The sequence below is a fragment of the Orcinus orca genome, chromosome 7, assembly GCF_937001465.1.
Source record: "Orcinus orca chromosome 7, mOrcOrc1.1, whole genome shotgun sequence".
NCBI lineage: Eukaryota > Metazoa > Chordata > Mammalia > Artiodactyla > Delphinidae > Orcinus > Orcinus orca.
The window spans coordinates 58,260,188-58,279,033 of NC_064565.1; the positions used below are offsets into that span (position 1 = coordinate 58,260,188).

Genomic DNA, 18,846 nt, shown 5'->3' on the forward strand with positions numbered 1-18,846 from the left:
ATGTGGCTGGCCTGATGAAGTTAAGGGTTTAAACTGGGGAGTAGTGGAATCAAGCTTTGTAAGTAGGATTTGGCCAATTTATGGACGGGTTTGAAAGCTAATCAATGGAATTTGAATTTCTTCCAGGTACCTCTTAGGAGCAAGTAAAGGGAAGTGATGTCAAGAAAATGCTGTTTGGGGAGGATGAAAGGTATTGTACAGCTTGGGAGGAACGGGGAGAGACTGACACAGAGAAATCTTGCAGTAAGCCAAGTGATAAAGACCCAATAAGCGTGCTGTCAGAGAGAACGAAAAGGAAGGGATAGATAAACCGGATGCTTTGAATTTGAAAATGAAAAAAAGCACAAAACTTTTAGATCATGTGGTACAGGAGGGCAGTGTCTGCAGATTAAGTCATTTATATAATGTCTTAGAGAACTATGAGCCCTGAGCAAGTTTTTAAAGAAAATTCTGAAAGTCTTACTTTTTTTAAAAAAACACTTATTTATTTATTTTTGGCTGTGTTGCGTCTTCGTTGCTGCACGCAGGTTTTCTCCAGTTGCAGTGAGCGGGGGCTACTCTTCGTGGCAGTGCGCAGGCTTCTCATTGCAGTGGAGCACGGGCTCTAGGCGTGTGGGCTCAGTAGTTGTGGCTCACAGGCTCTAGAGCACAGGCTCAGTAGTTGTGGTGCACGTGCTTAGTTGTTCCGTGGTATGTGGGTTCTTCCCGGACCAGGGATCGAACCCGTGTCCCCTGCATTGGCAGGCGGATTCTTAACCACTGCACCACCAGGGAAGCTCCTGAAAGTCTTACTTTTAATCTACTCATAGTTTCACTGGTATAAAAAAATATTTATTGAGTACCTGTTATGTGGCAGACGCTGTTCTAGGAATACCAGAATGAACTGGGGATATACCATGATCAAAACACAAAATCAGGGCTTCCCTGTCCAGAGCCTGTGCTCCGCAGCGGGAGAGGCCACGACAGTGAGAGGCCCACATACCGCAAAAAAAAAAAAAAAAAAATCAGTAGGAACAATTGTGATTGTCCTGTGACCTTTAAATTTTTTGTCAGAACATTAAAAACTGTCTTACTGCCAGTTATAAATGTATAGGAAAATGAAAAACCGTAAGACCAATATTTACTTAGTACACTGCAATTAGAAACATTGGAAATGAAAGTATTTTATTTTTCTGTAAAAAACTTAAGAGTAAACAGTTTTCACCGTCTTCTTTTTGTCCTGTAACTTACAATACAGAGTGATCATCTTTCTATGACTTAGTGAATTGTCATACTTCTAAGTTTGGATCAGCTTCCAACATTTTATCCTTTGCATTTTTTTAAAAATAAATTTATTTATTTATTTTTGGCTGCGTTGGGTCTTTGCTGCTGCGTGTGGGCTTTCTCTAGTTGCGGTGAACGGAGGCTACTCTTCGTTGCAGTGCAAGGGCTTCATTGTGGTGGCTCCTCTCATTGCGGAGCACAGGCTTTAGGCGCGCGGGCTTCAGTAGTTGTGGATCGCGGGCTCTGGAGTGCAGGCTCAGTAGTTGTGGTGCATGGGCTTAGTTGCTCCACGGCATGTGAGATCTTCCCGGACCAGGGCTCAGACCTGTGTCCCCTGCATTGGCAGGCAGATTCTTAACCGCTGCGCCACCAGGAAAGTCCTCCAAGAGTTCTTTTAAAATGAAATTTTTTTGCCAGTATTACTTCTTCTAGGACATCATTATCCGCTTTGTCAACAACCACTGTCCTCTTTAAGTCACAAAGTTCACCTGCACCAAAGTCAGCTGGCTGCAGATCTAAAGTCTCTTCACTGGTGGCACTGTCAACATTCCCATGCTCATCTACTTCTTCTAGAACTTCATTCTGTTCAACTCAAATTCCACTTTTGGCATTATCACTTTTAATTCTTTGCTACATTTTCATTTTTGTTGGCCAATGCCCTCTCTCTGTCATCTATTTTTGTAAAATACTATGTAGATTTATCACTGGAAGACAGGAGGTAAGACAACCACAAGCTTTGTTGTCCGAATGTGAACTGAATAAGAGATGCACAGTGACCAATCACCAAGGACTTTGAAAGAAGAGACATGATGGGTCACTGACCTTGATGCTCATCTGTTATTTATGTAGTGATTTGTGGACTGAAGAGCTAGAGGGCGAAATTTCTATTTTATGCAATTATTCACAGTTAATTTACCATAGTAATTGAAATCTGAACTCTGTTTGAAGGATTGGTGTTATTTAACAAAATGGTGGTAACTGAAATTTATGCATATTGGAAACATTCAAAGAAAAGATTGTCCATGTATTTTTATACTTGAAAATCTTTTATTAGTCACCTCTTAAGCTTCTCTGCAACAAAAATGTACACAAATTAGAATTTTAACTGTTTTATGTCCTTGATTCTTAAGTAGTAAAAAAATTCTGAGCTGATTAACATTACAATTATTACTATAATTGACACAACATAAATATGTTTAAATCAAAAGTAAAAATTTATCAAAAATTATTTCAGTCTGATGAATTGGGCTATTTTCCTTTCATTGAGACCATATATCTTTGGCTGAGTATTGTTTTCTGCTGGCATGAGACAGAGTTTAGGATCAGTAATATTCCTGTTTTTCATTTCTATAGATATAATCCCTGAGAAAATGTGTTCACATAGACAACTAGATGGGAATGAGAGGAATTTTATTATAGCATTGCCACTCATTTTGTGGATTCTTTCCCAGTTATTTGTAAAAAATGCTCTTTAACTTTTGTTGAAAACAAGGAATTGGAAACATTCTGACTTGTGAAAGCACTTGTTACCCAGTCATCAGAATGTTTTCTTTATTTTCCCAGAAGCATACCAAAAAGGCTTTGCCAAGACATAGCAACTCCAAGGCAGCCACATATACCTACCTGTGCTGGTTGTATACTGTACAACTCCTGAGACAGTGTTCACATGGCACTCTACTTGAATGGAATGAGCTGGAATTATGCAGTGCACAACTTAACTCAGCTGTATGTGGTGGCCTTATAAATTATACCTATTTTTTTTTTTTACTTAACACCAACTTGTTCTATCCAGTACGTTAAATGAAGTACACAAAATTTTCTGTATATACTGGCACATTTACATATATTGATCATGATTATCACAATTAGCATACCGAACATTTAATGACATAGCAATACTTAGTGGAAAGATGTATTAATAAGGTAAAAACAACAAATAAAATAGTTATTTTTGGAAACCAAGTCTTTTGAAAAGCCCAGTATGATGTCAAAAGGACTCCAACTCCATGCCAAGCTCAGTATCTGCCAAGAGTCTTTATGTTTCATCTCCACGGTGGCTCTTTATTTCCCTAAGACTTGGATTTGCAGATGGCACACTTGTTTTCTTGAACAGTGTCATTAATTTATTTAACTTATGAATGCTAATTACATGTTTCTGAGTGCATCAAATCTATTAGCATTTGCAGTGGTCTTTTTGATAAAGCATGTGGTAAAGAGGAACTGCTCCTGCCCATACCCTTCAGGACCTTCTCTTCTCTTGGCAGGTTGAAGCAGTCTAATACATACTGATATGCACTTTTTGGGGTCTTTTTTTTTGAGATATAATTGACGTATAGCCCATATACACTTTTAAGCAATAATTCACAACCAGGGAACATCAGGCAATGGAAGCAAAAGTATGAATTGGGTTCTGCAGCAATCTGAAATAACAGAACAAATGACAATATAGTGAATTCCGTTATTCGAGAATCATTTATTACATGCTGTTATGATTCTAGAAGCCCCTCCTCTGAGTTAGGTAGAGCCTATATTTACTATACATCAAACTTGGCACCATAGCCACAAACAGCCATTGCCACACTTCAATGACAACCATGGAAAGAATGCCCCATCTTCAATCAATCGCAATTGTGTCCTTGAATGACAACACCAACAATAACATCACTATCCATGAAGGACAAAGTGTCTGTAATTACAGTTAACTACAAAGTTCATGATTTTTGAAGAAATGTTAATAAGATATTAATTTCCAAATTGAGGTTGTAATGGAGAATTAAGTGTAAATATCCTTTCATTATAATAGTTAACATTTATATACCACATCCTAAGTGCTTTCACCGTCATAATTTTATCTTTCCAATATCCTTATGTTAGTTGAGAAAGTACTGATATTTTCTGTTTTACAAGAAGTCAGAAAACTCAGGATCAGAGAAGTTTAGTTAAGCTACATGATTAGATAAGTGGCAGAGAAGAATCTTAACCCTGAAACAAAATCTCATATACTTTTCTTCTCTACTAAACTGTTTACCAGATGTTGAGATAGTAAACCTTTCATTTTTCTTCCATTTTGGGTCCAACATACGTTCTTCTTCTTCTTTTTTTTTTAAAAAAAATATATGTATTTATTTAGCCTGCACCGGGTCTTAGTTGTGGCACTTCAGGATCTTTGTTGTGGCATGCATGCAGGATCTAGTTTCCCAACCAGGCATCGAACCCCACCCCCCGGCATTGGGAGCGCGGCATCTTACCCACTGGACCACCAAGGAAGTCCCCAACAGTATGTTCTTCTAATTGTGCGAAAGGATCACCTGATGCCCTTGACTAGAATGCAGATTCTAGTATCCCACATAATTCAGTTGAGGTGGTCTGACATGTGGCATTAAAATAAAATCACCCAAATGAGAACGGAGGCCATTTATTCAGATCTTGCTATAGCAAGAGAGTCAGGACCATCATTTGCCTTTGATAGAAGCTCAAAGGCAGATAGGGGAGCGGGAAAGCTTTATAAAAGTGGAAAAAAGGGGAAGGTCTCAGGTATACGTTGGAAGTTGTTGGCCTGGGAAAGCTGGAGTCCAGCTACTAGAATCAGTATTTTATGTGATTGGTATGGGGAGCATATTTGGCTTTCTCTGACTGGTCCCAACTTGAAAGTAGGGGTAAAAATAGGGAAGTTGGCAGTCATTGACCACCTCCTTACTGTTCTGGTGCAATTGCTGCAGAAGTTGTGGTTTGGCTTCCTGGACTTCTTATGTGGTTCAGAGTTCTTTTGTCATATACAGTCTGGCCATTGTCTGTTTGTATATTGTCTCTCAGACCATATTCTGAGAAACACACTGGGCCTCTGGTGTTCCTTTCATCCTGGTCTCCTTCCTCCCTTAAGCTGGCTAGACTATAAACTCCGCGCGAGCTATGGACCATCTTTCACCACGCTATTACCAGTGCCTAGGCACTCAGTAAAATCTTGCATATGAATGAATGGTAAATGAAAATATTTGATATTGCCTTTTGTAGGAACAAGAACATGAACTTTGTGGTGTAGCATATGTACGTCTTGATTGGACTGGCTGCCACCAGGAAGAAAGGCTGGAGGCTGCTCCTTCCAGCTACTCTGTTCTAAATACTGTAACCTGAATCCCTGGCCCTGGCTGCTCTCAGTTTTTCTGAAAGCTCCAAGTTAACCCACAGTGTACACATCAGGCCCAGGGGCTTCCCCAGCACTCCTCCAGAGTGCTCTGCTGGGGGCAGGATGGAGTTCGTGGGAAAGCGGCAACTACTTCTAGCATTTTGAAGGCAACCTGAACCCCAGACCTTTAAGTTTGCTGCAGTCTCTCCAACCCCGACCCCCAATTCCACTCCACCATTAGGGCCTGGGCTGGGGAGAGCTACTGAAAGAGGGAAAAGGGGGCCCCCCAGCCCCCATATATGGTCCTAATTCAGGACTTAGAGCGTTTGTCTAGAGAGAAAACGCTCGGCAGTGTCTGTGTGTGGGGTGGGGATGGGGGACAGGTCCCGGGAGAAGTGCAGAAGCTAGCAGCGCGGGCTGTCTCCTCCGGGAAGCCGTCCCACCTGCTGCCTGGGAGCCCGCCGGGGAGGGGCCGCAGCCACGCACCCGCGCGCCCACCCCGCCCCTGCCCGCAGCGCGGCCCCGCCAGCCGGGAGTTCCCGCGAGCTGCCCCGCGCCCCAGGCGCGTGGGGGGCCGTTCGGTTGGAGGCGGGGAGCAGCCGGGGCACCAAAATAGGAGCCGCTTGTGGGCTGGAGCTGCACTAGCAGGCAGCCTCCGCCGCGCCTCTTCCAAAGATGGTCAGAGGGTCCGGAGGCGCCCCCGCCCCCGCTCGCCGCTAGCCCGCGGGTCCGCAGCGCGACCCGGAGCCGCCGCGGGAGGTGAGTGCGGGGCAAGGCCAGCCGGCGGGGAGCTAGCGGGGCCGGGCGCGGGGGAGCGAGGCCAGCCCGCGGCAGAGGCGCGGAGACAATGGCCGCGCGGGCGGCGGGCCGGGCCGAGCACGGGGCCGTCAGCGGCGCCCTCCCCACACCTGTGCGGCGTCCCGAGGTGGAGGGACGCGGGCGCCCGACCCGGCGGCAGCGCGCGGCGCCCTCGAGGCGAGTCCCCATGCCAGGCCCCCGGGCGGGGCGGTCTCCGGGCGGAAACGCTGGCCGGGGGCCGGGCGCGCGGCGCGCGGAAAGCCCTGCGGCAGCCGTGGAGGGGGCACGCGGATGGAGGGGCCGCCGTCCGGCCGTTTTCCTTTCCGTTCTTCCTTGAGCAGAAAGGCACAGGATTTCCCTTTTCCGAGATTTCTTCTATCCAGTTATATTTCGATCATCCCTTTTCCTGGCATCTCGATTCGACTTGTAAGGGAGACGGAACTCGGGGAAAAGGTTGAGTTGGGGCCGAGCCGAGACGGCCAAGGTCCAGCCTCGAGTGGGGTGACCTCTTGGACACTTGGTTTGCCAAGTGGGGGCTCTCTGTAGGACCGGCAGCTCGGGGCAGATTTCGGAGACTGGGTGAATGGGGTAGCAAATCAATATTTCTTCTCGAAAGGACCCCTGAGCAATCCGGGGGCCTCATATCAGACTCCGAGCTACCCTGCATTGAAATTGACCATCATATAAATTATGAAATAGTGTGTCCACATCTTGCATTTGTGACAGAGTGCTGAACTTAGTCTAGTTTTGTATATTCGATGCTAATCAATCATTATAATGACAGGAATATTTAGCATTGATTATGAGGTAATGCGCACAATTGAAAACACGTTTATTGTTTCATATTTATTGCAGCCATGGCTCTAAAAGGACAAGAAGATTATATTTACCTTTTCAAGGATTCGACACATCCAGTGGATTTTCTGGATGCATTCAAAACATTTTACTTGGATGGATTATTTACTGATATTACCCTTCAGTGTCCTTCAGGCATAATCTTCCATTGTCACCGAGCTGTTTTAGCTGCTTGCAGCAATTATTTTAAAGCAATGTTCACAGCTGACATGAAAGAAAAATTTAAAAATAAAATTAAAATCTCTGGCATCCAACATGATATCTTGGAAGGCCTTGTAAATTATGCGTACACGTCCCAAATTGAGATAACTAAAAGAAATGTTCAAAGCCTGCTTGAAGCAGCAGATCTGCTACAATTCCTTTCAGTAAAGAAAGCATGTGAGCAGTTTTTGGTAAGGCACTTGGATATTGATAATTGTATTGGAATGCACTCCTTTGCAGAATTTCACGTGTGTCCAGAACTAGAGAAGGAATCTCGAAGAATTCTATGCTCAAGGTTTAAGGAAGTATGGCAACAAGAAGAATTTCTGGAAATAAGCCTTGAAAAGTTTCTCTTTATCTTGTCCAGAAAGAATCTCAGTGTTTGGAAAGAAGAAGCTGTCATAGAGCCAGTTATCAAGTGGACTGCTCATGATGTAGAAAATCGAATTGAGTGCCTGTATAATCTACTAAGCTATATCAACATAGATATAGATCCAGTGTATTTAAAAACAGCTTTGGGCCTTCAAAGAAGCTGCCTGTTAACCGAAAATAAGATCCGATCTCTCATATACAATGCTTTGAATCCCATGCATAAAGAGATTTCTCAGAGGTCCACAGCCACAATGTATATCATTGGAGGCTATTACTGGCATCCTTTATCAGAGGTGCACGTATGGGATCCTTTGACAAATGTTTGGATCCAGGGAGCAGAAATACCAGATTACACTAGGGAGAGCTATGGTGTTACATGTTTGGGACCCAATATTTATGTAACTGGAGGTTACAGAACGGATAACATAGAAGCTCTTGACACAGTGTGGATCTATAACAGTGAAAGTGATGAATGGACAGAAGGTTTGCCAATGCTCAATGCCAGGTATTACCACTGTGCAGTCACCTTGGGTGGCTGTGTCTATGCTTTAGGTGGTTACAGAAAAGGGGCTCCAGCAGAAGAGGCCGAGTTCTATGATCCATTAAAAGAGAAATGGATTCCTATTGCAAACATGATTAAAGGTAAGTGCAGATTGTGTTTATTCTGTAATTTTTAGGTGTTTGAGGTTAGGCCAAGGATCTCTCAGTTCTCTCACAGATAACATTAAAAAGAATTTATCACTTTGGCGTGCTACCTAGGAACTATAGTGGCTTATACAAATAATGTTACACAGAATGTTCCAAGTGAAAATATAGTATAGCAGTCCCCAACTTGACTGAGAGTTATATGATCAGAGTATGCTACCCAGGCTAGAAAAGAAATATTATTTATATAAGAAAACAGTATAATTCATTTTTCTTATTCTACAGCCTGTTTTGAATCTACATCTTGCTTTGAGTCTTAAGAATTTATATTTAAATCAAAGGCTAAATGAAAAGAGAAAGCTGGGTAGTTTTATTCATGTTTAATTTTCTATTTTTTTGCTTGCTCTTGACATTGAAGCTTTTTGATTCTGCTTTTAAATATTCAGCTTTTTTTCCTCTCATCATCTGATCATCTGTCTTTGAAAAGGTCTTTCATTAAAACCTTGAAAGGTTTGGTCCCTATAGGGTGTAACAACTTACATTCTCTCAAAAACTAGAGACAAACAACCTCTGCTCTTTGGAATTCCAGTCTTGTCTTAGAGGGAAAAGGAGAGGGGAAGGTCCCCTACCTCCCACACGTGGCCCACACAGTGGCTATTGGATCTCAGCATCTGTCTGATAAACACTGTATTTTCTGCTGTGTTTGGTACTAGATTAGCCTTGTCTTTCTCTCCCACTGTAAAAAAAGTTAGGCTAGAATCTCACTTATTTCATTACATTTATTCATTGGTGCTGGGGAGGTGCACACAAACTGGTATGTTGTTACCAAATTTGAGTCATTTTATTCCAGATGTTTCTTCCCAGGCCTTTCTGTTTCTTTTTTAATGCTAGTGGGGGTGTGGGAATCTGACCTGGTCTGGGAATCTGACCCGGTGTGATTCTTGGATGAGAACAGGAAGCCTGAGAGGCAGAATGGCCTTGTGACCAGACATGCTGCTTCTGAAGTCAGACTGCCTGGATCCAAATCCTGACTTTCACCTCACTTGCTGGTGAGCTTGGGCAAATGGTTTAATCTCCCTGTGCCCCAGTTTTGCCATCTGTACAATGGGGGTCACAATATTACATAGCTTAGTTCTGAAAGGATTAATTGAGCTTATTCATGTGAAGTGCTTAGAACTGTGCCTGGCACAGAGTAAGCACTCAGTAAGTGTTAGGCATTATAGTCATGAACATCTTATAGAAGAACATGTCAGCTTTGACAGGGCAGAAATATCTTTCATATGCAATTACAGCCGCTCTCCTGCACGTCCGAAGATTGCGAAGTAGTTGGCAGGTTGGGAGAAGGTGGCTTGATGCCTGCTGCAATAGCTGCTCTGGTTTTTGACTCTGCCAGAGCTTGACCCCCCCCAATTTACTAATTCCCCCAGTCCTCTCCCCAGGGTGGCTCTTAATGTCCTGACTCCTTTCCTACAAAAGAAGCAAGGAAACTTCAAATATTTTATCAGCTGTTGTAAACCTGGATATATTTCTGCCTCTGTTTCTTAATGATAAGATCACAATTTCAGTGGTTCTTCAGTTTAGAGTATATTTCTTTGAGGATTGAAATGTATTACTTTACTGAAATGTTGTTAAATCATGTGCGAAACAGTGCTTTCTGAAAAGAAAATGCTGCAATGGTGTATCCACTGTAAAGAAGGCCACACGTGTTCTTGCCTTAGCCTTGAGTGGAATGGAAGACCCTCGTATGCTGAAGTCTTCCCCTACTCCCCAGCTGGGTCTGAAATTCCAGAGTTTTATACTTTTTTTTTTTTTTGCGGTACGCAGGCCTCTCACTGTTGTGGTTTTTCCCGTTGTGGAGCACAGGCTCCGGATGCACAGGCTCAGCGGCCATGGCTCACGGGCCCAGCCGCTCCACGGCGTGTGGGATCTTCCCGGACTGGGGCACGAACCCGTGTCCCCTGCATCGGCAGGCGGACTCTCAACCACTGCGCCACCAGGGAAGCCCCAGAGTTTTATACTTAAGTTTTGATTCCTGATTATATCTGACCATCCCAGGGAAGGGTAACACTTTTGTCAGTTATGTGCACTTTTTGCTAGTACTGGTTCTGATGGGTGGACTCATGCTGAACTTTAAGTTTCCCATTTGTCTCTAGAAAGGATAACACTATGTTCCCCAGTTTGTTTTATTTGGTAGCCATAAAGTGAACTAGGAGCTTTCCCTGGTAATGAGCACCTAAATTGGGCAGAGTCAAATTTCAAATTCATTTCCTTTTTTAGTTTACGGGTATACAGAGAAGAAATAAATACTCGGCTGTTTAGAAAGTCCTAACTTTCTTTCCCCCTCATCATAACTGCCCTGCTTATAAACTCACTCTTGTTTTGGAGTAGAAATGCACAGGGAGATTGAACTGCACCGGCCCATCTAATAGGCTAAGTAAAAAGTTGGTTGAAAGACTTAAAACTGACATTTTCAACTAAAACGAGCCTCCTCATCTTTCTTCCTCACGTCTTCTTCCCCTGCTGAATCCATTTCTTCCTTATTTTTCTGTGGCATCAGTGTTTCCCAGTTTTCCAAGCTCAGGACCTCAGAATGAGTCTTGTTTGTCTTGGACGCAGTCAGTCATCAAGGCCCATCTGTTCTGCCGGTGTCTCATATCTTGGTATCCTTCCCTCTGACTCAAGGCCCAGTCTAAAGTCAGGCCCTCAGTACTTCGCACCTGAGCCAATACCTAGCTCTTTCTGACTCTTGCCCTTCCACTCCTGTAGTCCCCCCCTTCCTCTCTTGAAAAACCTTAAAAGTCCTGCTAAATTAAGTCCATGTTTCTTAGTTGGGCATCAGGATCCTTTGCCGTGTGGCTTCAGTTTACCACGTCAGCTTTAATTCCCACACGACAGCCCCAGGTGTGCCACCTGCCCTGCCCAAGTGCTGGGAATCAAACTCAGCTACGTGACATTGTCCAATAAGCACTCACCTTTCCCTCTGCCTAGAATGGCTTCATCTCACCTGTGCCTGCCAAAGGCTACCTACTGAGGCCCAGGACAAATTCTGCCACTGCCTGCCATGATTCCCTTAGTCAAAGCAGTGTCTCCTTGCTCTGAACATTCATAGGCGTTCTCTACCCTGTGTTCTAATTATTTGTGTAAATGTCTCACCGCTTTTAAAAAAAGGTGCAGGGAGCCTTTTTTTTTTTATTCTTCTATCCTTCATAGCATCTAGCACAATGCCTTGCATCTACTGTCAATAATAACAAAAGCAATAATAATCTTAGTCCAATATTCATTGCAAAACCGAATGAAAGAGCAATCTGAAGATGTGATTTTAATTAACACACAGGCGTGGGAAATGCTACTGCCTGTGTCTTACATGAAGTTATCTACGTCATTGGCGGCCACTGCGGATACAGAGGAAGCTGCACCTATGACAAGGTCCAGAGCTACAATTCAGATATCAATGAATGGAGCCTCATCACCTCCAGTCCACATCCAGGTAACAAATTACTGTCTCAAATAGTACATGATGTTGTGATGCATCTTATCAGCATAAGAGATGGCTAAAAATGGGCTGGAAGTAGAAAGTGCTAAATTTGTAGTAGGCTACACATGGGTATAATTAAAGGCTCAAAATATTCACATGTTCATCTAACAATAATCACAATTAGCTATTCCAACTAGATGACATCTACAAATACTTTCCCTAATGTCTTTACATGACACATATTTTAAGTCTGTGTGGTTAAAAGAATTAGTTTCTTCATAAATTTTTTTTTTTTTTGCGGTACGCGGGCCTCTCATTGCTGTGGCCTCTCCCGCTGCGGAGCGCAGGCTCCGGACGCGCAGGCTCTGGACGCGCAGGCTCCGCGGCCATGGTTCACGGGCCCAGCTGCTCCGCGGCATGTGGGATCTTCCCGGACCGGGGCACGAACCCGCGTCCCCTGCATCGGCAGGCAGACCCTCAACCACTGTGCCACCAGGGAAGCCCCATAAATTGTTTTAATGATATTCTTTTTTTGTGTTTCCTATTCCTCAGTTATATGCTTTCTTTCATTTACTACATGCATTGTATAAAACACAATTTTTATTGACAGTTAAAAACCACTAGTCTGTGAAATAGTTGGGAAGGATACCTGTTGATTCAGTTCAGCAAGAAATGATTTTTTTTTTAGAAGCATGTTCTTTCTGGGTTTCAGTAGCTATTAAACACTTACTCCTGTGATGTGCAGGGCCCTGTGTTGGCCTTAACAGTTGTCTACCCACAAAGAATGGCCTGCCTTCTGTGGTGTCCTTTGTTCTTTGACTTGTCTCTTTGGGTAGAGCTCAGGGGGAAGGATAAACCTGTTACAGTTACCTGGTTAAGGCTAAGCCATCTGATTAAGGTTTTTTTCATTAGGAAAGATTCATATCACCATATCACCATACTACTTTGAATCATTTTCCATATAGCATCCAGCTTCTGTGTGAGTCACTGGAGAGCATAGTTGGAATTCACGAGCTTGAACCATCTGAGAGTAATAATGATAGGTAACCTTGAGCACTTTCCATAGGTCAGGTACTGACTGAGTGCTTTGCATGTAATATTACCTTAAATTCTAACTACAATCGTGTAAGTATTGTTTACCCCTATTTTACATATTTGTAAAGGCTTAGAAAGGATAAGTAGCTTTGCCAAGGTCACACAGTTTGGAAGTGGTGGATCAGGATTCAAAGTCAGGCAGTTTGATTGCATTGACCTGTGCTATGACCGATAAGCGATCTGCCTGTCCATAAGGGAACAGGCTCTCCTGCTTTTGACCAATGCAGCTGGTTCCACCATACATCATATATGTCATCTCACGGTTCAGGGGGAGCACACCTGAATCTGGTGCTGTGTCTCCATATACCACAGGACTTACACAAGGAGGGACTTCAGCCATATGCTGTCCTGGCTCTGAAGACATCTTAGAGGTAGACTTTCGTCTCCGAGTAGTTCAGATGTATTATCCCAGACTCCCCGCAACTTTCTGTGATAACTAATGAAATTATAATAGAAAATAATAATAACTGTCATACTGAGTACAGGCATACCTTGTTTTATTGTGCTTCGCTTTATTGTTCTTTGCAGATATTGCATTTTTTACAAATTGAAGGTTTGTGGCAGCCGTGCCTTGAGAATTCTATCGGTGCCATTTTTCCAACAGCATTTGCTCACTTTGTGTCTTGTCACATTTTGGTTATTCTTGCAGTGTTTCAAACTTTTTCATTATTATTAAATTTGTTATTGTAATCTGTGATCAGTGATCTTTGATGTTCTATTGTAATTGAATTGGCATTTTTTAGCAATAAAATATTTTGAAATTAAGGTATATTCACTGTTTTTTTAGACATAAAAAATATGCTGTTGCACACTTAATAGACTACAGTATAGTATAAACATAACTTTTATATGCCCTGGAAAACCAAAAAATTTGTGTGATGCTTTACTGTGATATTCACTTTATTACCGTGCTCTGGAACCCAACCTGCGATATCGTCAAGGTATGCCTGTAATAGCTAACATTTATTCAATAAGTATGTACCAGGCACTAACTATTCCAATACTTTTATCTGTATTAATCCTTTGAAACCTCACAGCAATCCTGTGAGCTAGGTACTGCTACTATTTTATAGGTCACTGAGGCACACAGAGAGTGACTATATTGCCCGAGGTCAGCTAGCTAGGGTTTGTTGTGAGATTCAAGTCCAGGCAGTCTGGCTGGGAGCTCATGCTCTTAACACCTACACTGTTACTTCATTTGATCCTCATGTTAACCTTATGAGTTAGATACTTCTCTGACTTATCTTTACAAAGAAAATCTAACATATGAAAAGTCAGATTAACAAATCAGAGGGCAGTTGTTTACATTACAAACTTAATTTATATTTCATAAAGAGATTCCTTTAAAAATAAATGTCTCGAGGGACTTCTGTGGTGGCTCAGTGGTTAAGAATCCGCCTGCCAATGCAGGGGACACGGGTTTGATCCCTGGCCTGGGAAGATCCCACATGCCGCGGAGCAACTAAGCCCGTGCGCCACAGCTACTAAGCCTGTGCTCAAGAGCCCACAAGCCACAACTACTGAAGCCCGCGCGCTTAGAGCCCGTGCTCTGCAACAAGAGAAGCCCACACTCACTGCAACTAGAGAAAGCTGGTGCATAGCAATGAAGACCCAACGCGGCCAAAACTAAAATAAGTAAATTAATTAATTTAAAAGTAAATATAGAAATGAAGGTCTCATACTTAAATTGGGTATAGCTTGTTAACTGCTTGAAAGAGAGTTTAAAAGGTAGTGAGACTTAAGCCAAAGTACGTAAAGCCATGGCACATCAAAAAATCAACTAGAAATGAGTATTAGGATTCCATATAGAGCATTTTGATTCACATTGGACATTTTCCTGACATAATGTGAGAAACGAAGTTATCAAATTAGCACCCTACGTGGTATCTTCTATTTGGCTCTCACAGTGTTCAAAATATTTTTTAACTGGCTTGTTACCAATATTTAAAATTCAGGAGATTTCAAATAAAAATCATGATTTCTGGCCTTTAGAAAAATTGCAAGATCTGGCAACCTTGGATCATATTCCTTCCTGGCAACAATTATTGGTGCCAAGTAGTGGCTGTTCCCTTTAGATGAGGCTTATATGCTCCATTTCACCACAGTCTCTTCCATTCTCATCACATCATAGACTTGGGAGGCCTGTGCTGCTGTTTTTCTTACCCCTAGCCCGGTTCATTCAGATAGTCTGTTATCTCCTTGGCCCTGGAAGGCATTTAGACCTACATCCTCTGAATTATAGCAAGTTATGCCTCTTATGCATTTTAGGAGCACCTCCTGAAGAATGTAAATGTCAGTCTTGAGTCTACCTTATAGATACGTAGCTTAGACCACAAAGAAATGACTACTGTTATTTTTGTTTTTATTTACTTTTTTAACTGTTATTTTAAAAAGATAATCTAAATGTTATCTTTTTTCTTAATGCTTTTAAGGGTGGTTGCTTTGTATAGTTGAAAAACAGGGGACTATAATCCCATTAAATTCAAGATAACATTTATTGAGACCTTACCTTGGGAAAGATACCATTCTATCAAAGATGATTAATTTTCCTGCCAGAGGAACTCAGTATCTAGTAGTAAATACACATACATAACAGGAATACAAGACAGTCTTACAAATAAGTGCTACTGAAATTGAGGGTAGAGAGAGCTTCAGTCTAATTAAGGGGACCCTGACAATCTTAGAAGGCTTCCAGGCGTAGGCTGTTATGATTTGGGCCTTAAGGAATAGCTACAATTAAGGAAGGTAGTTTTTGAGGAAGAGCGCTCTGGCAGAAAGTTAGCCAGTGAAGGAAGGCTGAAGGGAAGTTTCCAGGTTCATTCCAGTTCCTGGGAGTAAAAGTATATTAATGAGATGCAAGAGGGTAGGATGATAGACTGGATAGGAGAGTTCAGTTGAAGAGCATGTCATGGAGGGCTTTGAATGGCAGCCTGGAGAATTTTAAAATAGAGAGCTTAAAGTTTTCAGAGCAAGAGAATGATGCGTGATCAGTTCTAGCTTCAAGAAAAGAACTCCTTTGAGAATAGACTGGGAGAAAGATGGCAGGGAGATCTTCTAAAGCTATTGTAATAAACCAGGTGAGAAATACTGAAAGCCTGAAGTGGTAGGAGTAGAAAACAGGCAGGTGCGAGGAATGTTACAGATTCACCATTGATTGAATGGTAGTGATTGCCCCCTTGGGTGATTGGACATTGGTGATGAGGACGAGAAAGGAATTGACAGTCATTCTAGGCTCTCTGGCTGATTGACTAGGAGCATTGAAGTAGCAACCAGTGGGAGGGGAGAAGAGGAGAGATGATGAACTCAGTTTTGTAGTGAAATGTCAAGGACCAGTTAGATAACTCAGAAGAGCCGTCCAGCAAGCGATGGGAAGTGTGGTTCTGCAGCTCAGGAGGAAGAATGCAGCTAAATACAGAGATCTGTGAATTGTTTGCTTAGAGATGATGACTATGTGTGGAGGTGAATGAGATGCCTTGGGAGATTGGGACCAACAACACAGTAGTGAGCAGAATCTTGGGAAACAGCATTAGTTAAAGGATGAGCTGAGGAAGAAGAGTGAATGAAGAACCCGGGAGAAGCAGTAAGTGATAGAGAGGGAAAATCCGTGGAGAGCTGTGTCCAGTGGGAACAACGTTCTCTCCTGGCTTTGCTATTTATTTACTTGTGTAATCTTGGGCAGCAGCTTAAGCTCTTGGGTCTTACTTTCTAGCAAAATAAGGAAGTTAGATTAGATAAGCTTTACAGGTCTTTTCAGTGAGAAAAAAATCTTAGGTAAAAATCTTAAAGTATTTCAATGGATATTGAATACCTGAAAATATTGTGGTTGTCTCTGAATCCCTGCATGGCTTTGTTCCTATCACTCATGTAACACTGAATACAGACTGCCATGTATTTATAGTGCATATTTGTGTGTAAACTCTTTTGAGCCATGACAGATGGTGCTATTCCTCCTACTTGGTTTGAAATTGTTCATTCATTCATTTGTCCAACATATATTTGCTGAGTGCTTCCTGCTTGCTATGGACAGTGCTAGGAGCTCAGTAAACAAGACACAGTCCCTTAGCATCAGTAGCTTCATAGAGTGACCAACAAGAAAAAAGGCAGTTATAGCTGAGGAAGTTTCCATCAACTATAACAGAACATTATGTTGCATTTGGGTAACAGGGGAAGAACTACTGGGAATTTATTTATTTATCTGTTCGTTTGTTTGTTTATGGGTACGTTGGTTCTTCATTGCTGCATACAGGCTTTCTCTAGTTGTGGTGAGCGGGGGCTGCTCTTCATTGCACTGCGCGGGCTTGTCGTTGCAGTGGCGTCTCTTTCTGTGGAGCACGGGCTGTAGGCATGTGGGCTTAGTAGTTGTGGCACGCGGGCTCAGTAGTTGTGGCTTGCGGGCTTAGTTGCCCCACAGCATGTGGTATGTTCCTGGACCAGGGATGGAACCTGTGTCCCCTGCATTGGCAGGCGGATTCTTAACCACTGTGCCACCAGAGAAGCCCACTTTATTTATTTTTATACTTTTAAAAAATTTAGATATAGTTTATGTAAAATATTATATAAGTTTTAGGGGTACAGCATAGTGGTTTATAATTTTTAAATTTTTTTATAGTTAAAATTTTTTATACTCTATAGTTATTATAAAGTATTGGCTGTATTCCCTGTGTTGTACAATATATCCTTGTAGCCTATTCATTTTATACATAATAGTTTGTACTTCTTAATCCCCTACCCCTATCTTGCCCCTCCTCCGCTTCCCTCTCCCCACTGGTAACCACTAGCTTGTCCTCTATATCTGTGAGTCTATTTCTTTTTTGTTATATTAACTAGCTTGTTTTGTTTTTTAGATTCCACATATAAGTGATCCCATGCAGTGTTTGTCTTTCTCTGTCTGACTTATTTCACTTAGCATAATACCCTCCAGGTCCATCCATGTTGTTGCAAATGGCAAAATTTCTTTTTTATGGCTGAGTTGTATTCCAGTGTGTGTGTGTGTGTGTGTGTGTGTGTGTGTGTGTGTGCGTATGCGTATTATATATATATATCACATCTTTTTTATCTGTTCATCTGGGGTTTTTTTGCTTTATCATTTTTTAAAAAATTATTTATTTATTGGAGTATAGTTGATTTACAATGTTGTGTTAGTTTCAGGTGTACAGCAAAGTGAATCAGATACATATACATATATCCACTCTTTTTTAGATTCTTTTCCCATATAGGCCATTACAGAGTATTGAGTAGAGTTCCCTATGCTATTTAGTAGGTCTTATTAGTTATCTGTTTTACACATAGTAATGTGTATATGTTAATCCCAATATCCCAATTTATCCCTCCCCCTCTTACCCCCGGTAACCATAAGTTTGTGTTCTACTCTGTAACTCTATTTCTGTTTTGTAGATAAGTTCATTTGTACCCTTTTTTAAGATTCTATATATAAGCAATATCATATAATATTCATCATTCTCTGACTTACTTCACTCAGTATGACAATCTCTAGGTCCATCCATGTTGCTGCAAATGAATTATTTTGTTCTTTTTTATGGCTAATATTCCATTGTATATACATACCATATATTCTTTATCCATTCCTCTGTTGATGGACATTTAGGTTGCTTCCATGTCCCGGCTATTGTAAATAGTGCTGCAGTGTACATTGGGGTGCATGTGTCTTTTTGAATTATGGTTTTCTCTGGGTATATGTCCAGTAGTGGGATTGCAGGGTCATATGGTAGTTCTATTTTTAGTTTTCTAAGGAACCTCCATACTGTTGTCCATAGTGGCTGTACCAATTTACATTCCCACCAACAGTGCAAGAGGGTTCTCTTTTCTCCACACCCTCTCCAGCATTTATTGTTTCTAGATTTTTTGATGATGGCCATTCTGACCAGTGTGAGGTGATACCTCATTGTAGTTTTGATTTGCATTTCTCTAATGATTAGTGATGTTGAGCATCTTTTCATGTATTTGTTGGCGATTTATATGTCTTCTTTAGAGAAATGTCTATTTAGGTCTTCTGCCCATT

At 41.9% G+C, this 18,846-nt stretch overlaps 1 protein-coding gene across 8 annotated transcripts in view; it reads left to right on the plus strand.

The window, feature by feature from the left end:
* Positions 1-18,846, plus strand: part of KLHL23 (kelch like family member 23) — a 55,809-nt gene that overhangs the window by 17,555 nt on the left and 19,408 nt on the right. For 4 of the 8 annotated variants that reach the window (XM_049712262.1, XM_049712261.1, XM_049712260.1 and 1 more), the window contains 3 exons: positions 127-190; positions 7,040-8,254; positions 11,592-11,744. In XM_049712262.1, coding sequence (XP_049568219.1) covers positions 157-190; positions 7,040-8,254; positions 11,592-11,744 — 1,402 coding nt within the window. In that variant the 5' untranslated portion in view covers positions 127-156. Of the gene's footprint in view, positions 1-126; positions 191-4,439; positions 6,146-7,039; positions 8,255-11,591; positions 11,745-18,846 lie in introns of those variants that run through there. The other 4 variants (XR_007478399.1, XR_007478398.1, XM_049712259.1 and 1 more) reach the window with 2 other exon arrangements.